Source organism: Micropterus dolomieu, linkage group LG08, assembly GCF_021292245.1.
Source record: "Micropterus dolomieu isolate WLL.071019.BEF.003 ecotype Adirondacks linkage group LG08, ASM2129224v1, whole genome shotgun sequence".
NCBI classification, from domain to species: domain Eukaryota; kingdom Metazoa; phylum Chordata; class Actinopteri; order Centrarchiformes; family Centrarchidae; genus Micropterus; species Micropterus dolomieu.
This window is the reverse complement of record NC_060157.1, coordinates 32,235,786-32,246,723: the sequence shown is the minus strand read 5'-3', so window position 1 is coordinate 32,246,723 and position 10,938 is coordinate 32,235,786. Positions and strand designations below refer to the sequence as shown.

Genomic DNA, 10,938 nt, shown 5'->3' with positions numbered 1-10,938 from the left:
AGTGTGGTGTCCGAACAATAATGCTGCGATGATGTGTTGAGAAGAAATCTGCTTGACACTGTTCTTGATCATAAAAGTTTATCAAATCAAGGAGTTCAGCATCAATTACAAGCTCTGCAGCAGCTTGGAGAGTGACCCAGCCCGATGGCCACTCTGTCTCTCTGTACATCAAACATAGCTTATATAGGACATGTTTAGTATCTGTTAGGTACCAGAGAAGGGTTTGAGTCTGCAAAATAAAAGCTCCAACCCATAGAAGGGTACAGTACTATTCTGAGGTAACAAAACAAGGGGTTAGAGGTCAAATTCTATAGAAGGGTTCAGTCCCTACATAACCACCAATCACTGCTCTCCCCTTAGGAGGTCACTAAACCTCTGTCCTGATTTGGACTCTAGCTCAGAGACTTGAGACTTGATTTGAACTCTAGCTCAGAGACTTGAGACTTGATTTGGACTCTTGCTCAGAGACTTGAGACTTGACTTGGACTCTTGCTCAGAGACTTGAGACTTGACTTGGACTCTAGTTCAGAGACTTGAGACTTGACTTGGACTCTAGCTCAGAGACTTGAGACTTGATTTGGACTCTTGCTCAGAGACTTGAGACTTGACTTGGACTCTAGCTCAGAGACTTGTGAGCATCTCTGTCTCAGGCATCATGTCAGAAACATCAGTTATGATCAGAGCCGAAACACAAACCTCCGCACACTCCCACCAACCATGACAGTAAAACATGATTATATGATTGCCATTTTCATTACATTATTTACAGTATATCAGAATAATGTAACACTGAACATGTGAGCAGGGAGGTTATCTCTAATCTTACAGCTGTACATTCTGCTGTATTTATAGAAATGCTTCTGTGAAGGGCTTAGCTGATGCTGAAGTGTTTATCTTGTTTGTTGCTCAGAGTACATGGTCATGTGACCAGAGAGATTGGTGTCTGCCATCATCACTAATAGCCCAGTGCGACGCAGAGGTGACCTTGGTCAAACAAAGAGTCCAGTTCAGTCGATGAACACAGAAAATTAAATGAAGTTGTACCAGGTTCATGAGTTCATGTAGCTCTGCTCATCTTCCTCTCGCTGATATGTTTGTCTCATTCAGGACATGTGAAGCCACTCCTCACTGGACTGTCTCACATATACCTCTGTGCTCTCATCCCCTGAGATCAATCCCTGATACATTTTCTAGAGAGGTCGCACAGGCTGCAGCTGCTGCATCGAATGGGGGGCCATTGTTTTATACATTTCAAATACAGAGGCTCTCCTAATTTCATTCTGCAGTGACAGTACCAGCATCCTCTTTCACTCTGTCAGGATTTGTTTTCCGTGATCATGAATGGACGGATGGATCACCATGCTTTCCTTCATAGCACACAAAGCAGTGACGCAAATTTGATTATGGAGAGCGAGTCCTTGAAGAGAGATAAAGAGTAAAAAGGCTCCATCTCACCATGGGAGCTGGCTTTGCTCCTGTAACAATGCAAACCAGAGTGAAGTTCTGGGCCTCGTAGCGGCTGAAAGGAGCCGGGCTATTGGCTGCCACCACGGAGATAGACTTGGGAGGTACTGCAGAGAAAATACAAAGAGGACTGAGGCACTCAGACATGGACCGAACATAAGTGTGTGTGTGTGTGTGTGTATGTATGTGTGTGTGTGTGTGTATATATATATATATATATATACATATATACATATATGTGTGTGTGTGTGTGTGTGTGTATGTGTATATATATATGTGTGTATGTATATATGTGTGTCTGCGAGTTTGAACATTTCAAATTAATACTTTCATCAAAGGAATGCATTTTGGGAAATATGTTTAAGATGTTCAGATGGATCTCATGCCTGTGTGTTCATAACAGAGCATGGTTAGCCTAGCTTAGCATAAACACTAGAAGCAGGGGCAAACAGCTAGCCTGGCTCTGGGGTAAACACACCAACTAGCAGCTGTAAATCTCTGACTGACATGCTGAGTTTATTCTGCACTCAGACAGGAATGGTTTCAGGGGATGTTTCATGCTGGAAGTATTTTGTTTATCCGTCCACCCTGCTACAGCGCAGGTAATTACAATCAGTCAGTGAGCACAGGTGTTGGTTTTGGTCCAAACCTGACAGCCTCACTGTGACAACAAGACTTCATCCAGCATGTAACTGTTGTTTCTACATTTCTGTAGGTTAACTAACAAGATCCACCGTGTTATTCAGTGAGGTGTGTTTTTAGCTATGCTAGTGTTGGATGAACTTTCATGGTCTTTAGAGGATCAACCCTTTACTTTCCCTCTAGTGCCATTGGCTGGTTGAAATGTTTGGCAGTAGTGAAGTATTTGCATGGACAGAGCTTTGTAACAGATCCAGGATGAATCCTAATGAGCCTGGTGATCCTCAGACTTCCCCCCTAAAGACACGGCCTTTAAAATTCATGAGCGAACCTAAAAAACGAACGCTTACCTATGACTGTGAGGACGATGCTGCCAGAGGATAGGATCACTTTGTCTCTGGAGCTCCTGTCATAGATCCCCACGTGGCACTCGTACAGGCCGTCGTCCTCCATCTGGACTTCAGGGAGCCTGTTCATGTGCAACTACACAGATTACTGGATGCTTTGAACTTCAGCTTTCATTTTAACATCTCAGCTTGTGAAGATTAGAGATCCCCCTGGGTTTGCCTTAAATTCACCTCCCCCTACCACTCCCCCTCCCCCCACTGTGAGCTACAAGTGTGAATGTCCCACCCAAACGCCTGTCTTTAAAAGGACATGAGTTATTAGAAGATAAGACAACATGTCCAGCAGCCTGTCTTACCGCACAGATGACTGGTAGACCAGGTCCTCCCGCCTGTGTTTGTCCTCCATGTGGGAGTAGCTGGTGTTGTACATGGCATCATAGGTGAAAATCTTCTGCTTGGCACTGCCTCCTTCAGTCACCTGAGAGGGGAAAGAGCATCATTGCGGTTGGAGGTTTCGTGTCAGCACTCTTACAGACATTTCTTTTGTACTGGAGGTCTTTTTGGGCTGCAGCGGGAGCAACGCCGACTCAGCCCACCGGGTGCAGCTGACTTACTACAGTTTAGTGCTAAAGGGGTGAGCATCAAACACTTCATTTCACTTTTATTTTTATTGGGCAGGACAAATGCATGTGTTCTAAATACCGAGGGCTGTTCTGCTGTTTCGCAGTAAAACCTGAGGATCCATTTCTGTTGTGTTGTGCTTCATAAATATCTTCTTTTTAGTCATTGGTGCCAATTAACCAATAAAGTGCACAAATTATTCACTGAGAGCAGAAATGGTTCATTCATGCTCACACATGAGTTGCTTTCTTCATGACACCTTCTGGGCTCTGGAGATCTCAAAACATTACCTGCTTAACATCATGTTGTCTAGCAGCTAGATGTTCAGCCCTGATTGTGGCTGAAGGTCTGTGGAGGAGAACATGTCCTGTGTGGGTATGTCTGCATGTTTCTGTGAAAACAAATCTGCTTCTGGCACAATCGGAGTCTAAAGTCTACAGAACACCTTCATGGTTCTCAGTTCTCACACAAGATCACCGGTCTTCTAAACAGGATCAGCTGTCTAAACTGTGAGGCATGAAGTTCACCTGCGTGCTCACCCGAAACCACACAATCTCTCGGAGGTTTCCATCTGTTTGGAAGTTGCACTTGAGTGTGACTGTGTCCCCGATGACGACAGGTGGGAGGGGCTCAATGGAAACGGTTAAATAACCTGGCAGAGAGAAAGAGAACTGCATTACATTGGCCTGTATGGCTCTGACAGATAACTGTGGTGTTAGATAATGTTCTTATTACACAGAAATCCAGTATGAAAGCTTCACTGCACTCAGCAGCTTCACTCTTAATAACCCCACAGCCTGGAGCCGCTTTATTCCTGCTCTGTTGTTTAGAAGGAGGTCAACAGAACATCAGCGCTTTACAAGCTACAACACACTCTGCCCTCGTGAAAACCAGAGGAGCTTCAGCAGCTCTCTCAGCCCTTTCAATGTGCAGAAGCTTAACCAGACCATAGATTTAGGCTCTGCTCAGGAGCTCAAACCAAGATCACAATGCGTTCAGTGGAGGCAACTAAACCACTACTAAGGTGGGTGCTTTGGGCCCCTGCAGAGACCTGGAGCAAGAATAAAGGTGTGAAAAAGAGTGTACGAATGACAGTTATAGTTCTAATATAGTGTAATGTGGAAACAGAAGGAAAACCCTCGTAACCCAAAGAGAGCTGCAGCTCTGGACTGCTGATGTCTTTAATGTAAATGCTCCGTATTTGTATAGTGCCTTTCTAGTCTTTTTGACCACTCAAAGCGCTTTTACATCTGCATTCATCATTCACTCACATTCACACACTGAGCCTAAGTGCTCAAACGGAAACTAACATTCACACTCACTCATACACTGGCGGAATAGCCACCAGGGGCAATTCAATCCCCGGCTCCTCCAGGCTGCGTGTCGAAGTGTCCTTGGACAAGATACTGAACCCCGAATTGCCCCTGGCGGCTATTCCGCCAGTGTATGAGTGAGTGTGAATGTTAGTTTCCGTTTGAGCACTTAGGCTCAGTGTATGAATGTGTGTGACTGGTGAATGCAGATGTAGTGTAAAAGCGCTTTGAGTGGTCGAAAAGACTAGAAAGGCGCTATACAAGTACGGAGCATTTACTTATTCCTCTGATTCAGCTTCCCCTGTCTTTATTTAATGTCATGTAGTTTCCAAAGATCCCAAAACTGAATCTCAAGACACTAATGCTCAAGGCATTTGGAATATTTCCATTTGATGGAAGGGTGCAGCCATAAACCTTTGAATATTTAATTCAGTGTAAACGTCATGTAGCTCCGAGGAAGAGCTGCAACATGATACACAATATAAATGAACCTGTCGGGTGGAATAAGATGACTTGGACAACCGTAAAGAAACTGGCTGTTACAAGTTTAATTCAATGTAAACTTTTATCTCTGTAGTCCAACAATAATGAAACTTTCAGCAATAAAAACATAGTTTACAGCAGCAGCAGCAGCATTTGTGTGCAGACTTTTTGGATACAGCGCTCCAGATTTCATTCCTGACACTTGAATATTTAATATGGTCTCAATCCCTCTGAGAGCATGGGATTAAATTTAGCAGGAATATAAAGCTGCTGCTGCGTTTCTTTGTGACACTCTGTGTGTTATATTAGCAGCTCAGCATCAGAATGTGTTAATCACTCCGTCCATTAAGGCCAGCTGCCTTGAGAGTGGACACCACAGTGAACCTGATCAGCCTCCGTATGCTAATCCCCAGGAGCAACAGTATTCACAGCAGGCTGAGGGCCACATGTTGCTGTGACCGGGGGATTAAATGGGTTAATGCAAACTGCAAGAATTCAGCTGCATGCATATGATGTAATAAACACATCTATTAGCGCTGACATGTGAAGATTCATACAGGTACATGTGATTTATTACATGTACATAAAACATTGATTTCACATGTTGGAGCACACAAATGAAACATTTCACTTGTTAAGCACGAGGTTGTGTGTGGAAAAGGAGTTTTACATTTACACATATACACATCTGATTTAAACTTGTTAAAGAAAGGTGTTCTGTCAAATGGGTTTCAAATATGATAAATGGACATACATGGATTATTAAACACCTCACTTATGAAATGAAATACCTGACATGTCTTCAGTATCACTTCACATGTGATTACTTCACGTACAGGTATCGGATGAATTTCACATATGCAATACTACACTTCAGGTGTGACATATAACATTTGACATGTTTAAAGATGAATATCACATGTGTAGAGGACTCAAACAAAGCCCCGGCCAGACCTGGTCTCTCCAGTGTGTGTGTGGTGGTGAACTGTGGTCTGGCTGCCCCACACATGGACTGGGACCAAAGGCACCTTGCTGAGCAGCAGCCTGGCAGTGCCGGGAGGAGCTCCGGTGCCCTCTGCTATCACAGTCAGCCTCACCTCCACAACACCCGCCTGCATAGCGTGACGTCAGCCTGCCTGCAGATTATTTTCCCATGTTTTTCCTCTTAATCCTCCCTCCAGCTTTTCATCCAGAGAGCTCCGGTCTCCCCACACAGAGAGATTAACACGATCAGAATAACACTGAAATGAAACACAACTTGCACATGATGACTGATTCACGGTGTCCTCTGTAAACACCAATCATTTAACCCAGGAAAGCATATTTTGGAATGAGATTAAGGTTAGTGAAACGAGATATTGGGGAGTGATATCACTGCTTGCTGAGTTTGGATGTGGACTGTGACTGCTTCCGCCCTACTTTGATGTGACAAACATAGAAAGGACAGTTCCACAGCTTAGCCTTTGTGGAGGGCAGTGCACTGTATAGTGCTTGATATTCCATGTCTGGTATTGTCTTTGCTGGAGGAGATAAAGCTGGCTGATCCGGCCCAGTCGCTCTGCTCTTTGTGCATTTCTCCCAGTATCTGAGGCCGAGCGTCTGCCCTGCTGTCAGATAAAAGACTCTAACACATCAGCTGCAGGTTGAAGCACTACAAGAAGTGTTCAACTGGTGCTGCTGCACGTATTAGGAATGGTGGACGACGAGCCAAACAAAAGCCGCTTTGAATAGGAAATACAGGAGGATCACCTCATGTTCAAACCCGTCTTTGATCACAGGCTCGGTTCTATATTCAGGGCAGCCACAGCTGTCATCTGCTAACAAGCTGCCAAACTTCTGCTTTCATCCTCTGAACATCAGGAAGTCTTTCCACAGCAACAGAACAGAGAACTTCTGCCAAACTGCCCAGACAAACTACTGACATATTCAATTAGAAATACTGATAGGTGCAGTGATAACAGGTGGGAAATATTCAAATGATAATAAAATGTATTTGACTGACCCTCTGTGGGGAACACCAGTGCGTCTCAAATCATTACCATGTCATGGAAAAGTTCATTTTCCTCTGTGATTCATATATTCTAGATTCATTTTTGTTTTAATCTTGATGATTACGGTTCACAGCTAAACTCCAATATCTCAACATGTATTAGATGTTTAGAATAAAGAATTTAAAACACAGAAATGTCGACCTGAGAAGAGCTCTGATCAGCTGATCCATACCTGCTTCTGAGTTACCTGAGCCTTTATAGTTCTCAGTGACTTTGGTACATTTCTCAAATGAAATTCTCACTACTTGTTCAGCTCCACATCATCATCATCTCGTCACGTGTGCACATCGGAAAATACTTTTCTCATTGAACAAACTGCAAATGCTTTGACACATTTATGCAAATGATTATGTTCAAATGTCTGCTGTTTCCTTCATTATCAATATGTCAAGTTGATCAGTGTATTATACTGGGTCTCTGTTGAATGGTCTGACCCCATATTTATGTTTCTAATTTTGTCATTGTTCCTGTTGTTCTCTGCAGTTTCGTGTCTTTTTCTTTACTGTATCACGGTGACGTGCTCTGTCAACACATTACAGTCCAAACAGTCAAACTGTGAATCCTGTCCGATCTCCTGCACTGTGTAACTCTGTACTGTTGAAACTGATATGTACTGTACAGAAAAAGTGCAGCGTTGTTACTTGTCATTCTGATGCTCTGAGATGTTCACTGACATAAAGATTTACTGTTTTACTGACTAAAGACTCTGTTTAGTGCTGTTTGTACGATCTGTCTGACTGTTTTACAAATGTTCAGGATGATTCGATCTCTCAGTCTGGTTCTAATGTGTTGAGATGCACCTGTAAATGTGTTCACTTTGTTTCTGAGAAGCATTTGTGTAGACGGTGATCATCCTCATATCACATTCACTTCATATCCAACTGAACATCTCACTTTCAAAAAGAAAACAAATACGTGAAGTTTCTGAAATGTTCCTTCAGTTAAAATGTGGGACAAGCTTTTAAACCTGCGCTGATAAAAATACACATTACACGTAACGATGAGTCAAAAGAAATGTTCAGAAAGCAGAGGGATGTTAAAAGATGACACAATTAATATTTAGAGTCATTACGTGTTTAAAAGGGAGAGAGAAAATTACAAAACATCCCCAGCTGAACACGAACTGGAGCAAATAATGTGGCTTAATGTGGATTAATCGGTTAAACCTTAGACACAGTGAAATAAAATTAAAAGCCCTCCAAGATTCTTTCATAATCCAGAATCTAGACAGAAGCTCCCAAGATCATATAAAATCTGTGAATTCTGCCTGGGGATTAGCTTCCATGCACTTTGTGGTTTGAACCTCCACTAGAGTTTAATCATTTTAAAGTACAGATTACCTTCAGCAATATGGGTCAGAGTCAGACAATGAGCTGTTTATCCCTGGGAGGAACGACCTCCACACTGCAGGAGGTAACTTATCAGGTCTCTGCAGCCCCGAGGCATCTGCACGCACCTTCATACTGAATGTGATTCAGTTCTCTGCTGTCACCAACACGAGAACAGCCTGTTAGTGGACTTTACATTTACCAGATCAAATGTTTCCAGCTTTTTACGCTTCTGTAGCTCCCAGGTGGTTTTATCACAGCTGTATCCACCTGGTGCAGGGTCTTAGGGCAACTGTCCTCCAGCCTAACAGCAGGAGTTTAATGAATAACAGAAAGGACTGAGAAAGGGGTGAAGGGGTGAAGGGGTGGACAAGAAACTGGACTTTAAACCAGGAGACTGGTGTTCGTTTCCAGAGTGAAACAAAAAGTACACATTGATTTTTTTAGTGAAGTTACGTGGATAAAATAACTACCTTACTTAAGCGAGTTCGCCTAAGCAAGGTAGTTATTTTATCTTTTCAGGTGCAAAAACAATGCTAAAGGGTTCCTAGGGTGTTAAAGACCGATGCTGACCATCCTAAACCCAACCAAACTGTGACATTTCACAGTTTCAAGTGTGCAGATGTGACGAGCTGGGATAAGAATGAAGTTGGATGATTCTGTAAAACCCTGGGTTACGTTTATTGAAAAGGTTTTTAATGTCTTTAACATAAAAAACATTTCTTCCTCAACGTTTACAGTATTTGAAAGATGGTGGCTATGGAAAATAAACTATAGTTAGTTTGGCTCATAACTACAGTTAAACGTTTGGAGTCGTGCGAGAAATCCGTCCATCCTCCAACTCGACCTCCACACCCTCACCTTCCTCCTCGCTTCATGCCTTGGCACTGAACGTGAGGAAATCATCTAATATGAACACAAAGGATCTCTGAGCATCATGTTGCCTTCAAGTTTCCATGAAGTGCAGTGGACGCAGCTTTGGTCACTTGCAGAGATCTAAGACCGGCTTCAGCTTCATCATCCTCACCGTGAGCAGCACGTCTGTTTTAAAAAGGCAGCTGAGCAGATGAAGACCAGAGATGAAAGACCTGGCGAAAGCTAGTAAGTGGACCTTGAGCTAAGATTATGACTTTTTTTTCTTAACTTTTTTTGTTCTGTCAAAGCACTTTTCCAAATAAATAAAATATGCAATTATGCATATGGCCATTTAGAAACACTCCCACATACACTAACTGAGCTAATAGATAAATGTGATCCAGATGGTTTTAACTGCAGACACACGGAGCTCCTCCTGTTTTTGGAATCACTGGAACAAAGGTGTTTTAATCACCGTGGCTCTCCTCCATATTTCTGTCCTTGTTTAAGTTTCCCTTTGTCTCTGACTGATCTGTGTGTCTGAAATGAAACTACAGCACAATGAGCTCAGCTTTTAACATCCTCGTATTTACTTTACTAAAACAGGAGAAAACATCTTCCAGTGCCAACAACCAGTTTGAAACTGACGTGATGTTGAGATTTTATGCAGACAGCAGGATGTGACAGTGCTCTCTCTGAGTATCAGCAGCATGCAGACAGCACCAACACCTCGCTCACACAGACTCACTGATGGAGCTCTTACCGGAGGTCAGGCGGAGGCTGAGGGCGGAGAGGAGGAGGCAGCAGAGGGCGAGAGGACCGCTCATCCTGCCGGGTGCTGCTGCTGCTCAGAGCCAGCGATGCCCCATCTGTCGTCAGGGTGGAGGAGCAGCGCTGCATCTCCCATCCTTCACACTGAGGCTGCCTCCGTCTGCTGCCGGCTTTATAGGCAGAGGATTAAAGCAGCTCTCTCTCCAACTGCACCACCCCTCCCTCTCTCTGCAGCTCGACCTCAGTGCTCCACCTCTCTGTCTCTGTTTCTCCACCTCCTATTCTCTGTTTCTCCACGTCTGTCTCTGTTTCTCCACCTCTGTGTCTCTGTTTCTCCACCTTTCTGTCTCTGTTTCTCCACCTCCTACTCTCTGTTTCTCCACATCTGTCTCTGTTTCTCCACCTTTCTGTCTCTGTTTCTCCACCTCTCTGTCATTGTTTCTCCACCTCTCTATCTCTGTTTCTCCACCTCTGTGTCTCTGTTTCTCCACCTGTGTCTCTGTTTCTCCACCTCTCTGTCTCTCCACCTCTGTCTCTGTTTCTCCACCTCTCTGTCTGTTTCTCCACCTTTCTGTCTCTGTTTCTCCACCTCTCTATCTCTGTTTCTCCACCTCTGTGTCTCTGTTTCTCCACCTTTCTGTCTCTGTTTCTCCACCTCTCTGTCTGTTTCTCCACCTCTCTATCTCTGTTTCTCCACCTCCTATTCTCTGTTTCTCCACCTCTCTGTCTCTGTTTCTCCACCTCTCTGTCTCTGTTTCTCCACCTCTCTGTCTCTGTTTCTCCACCTCCTATTCTCTGTCTCTCCACCTCTCTGTCTCTGTTTCTCCACCTCACTGTCTGTTTCTCCACCTCCTATTCTGTTTCTCCACCTTTCTGTCTCTGTTTCTCCACCTCTGTGTCTCTGTTTCTCCACCTGTGTCTCTGTTTCTCCACCTCTGTGTCTCTGTTTCTCCACCTGTGTCTCTGTTTCTCCACCTCTCTGTCTGTTTCTCCACCTCCTATTCTGTTTCTCCACCTTTCTGTCTCTGTTTCTCCACCTCTGTGTCTCTGTTTCTCCACCTCTCTG

The 10,938-nt window shown here is 43.9% G+C and overlaps 1 protein-coding gene across 1 annotated transcript in view; it reads right to left on the bottom strand.

Moving 5' to 3' along the window:
* Nucleotides 1–9,928, bottom strand: part of LOC123974611 (immunoglobulin superfamily member 21-like) — a 55,248-nt gene extending 45,320 nt beyond the window's left edge. Inside the window, exons 1-5 of the mRNA XM_046055432.1 lie at nt 9,865–9,928; nt 3,611–3,723; nt 2,807–2,928; nt 2,454–2,572; nt 1,456–1,571 (exon numbers count right to left, since the gene is read on the bottom strand). Of these exons, the coding sequence (XP_045911388.1) occupies nt 1,456–1,571; nt 2,454–2,572; nt 2,807–2,928; nt 3,611–3,723; nt 9,865–9,928 (534 nt within the window). The remainder of the gene's footprint in view (nt 1–1,455; nt 1,572–2,453; nt 2,573–2,806; nt 2,929–3,610; nt 3,724–9,864) is intronic.
* Nucleotides 9,929–10,938: the final 1,010 nt, after the last annotated feature.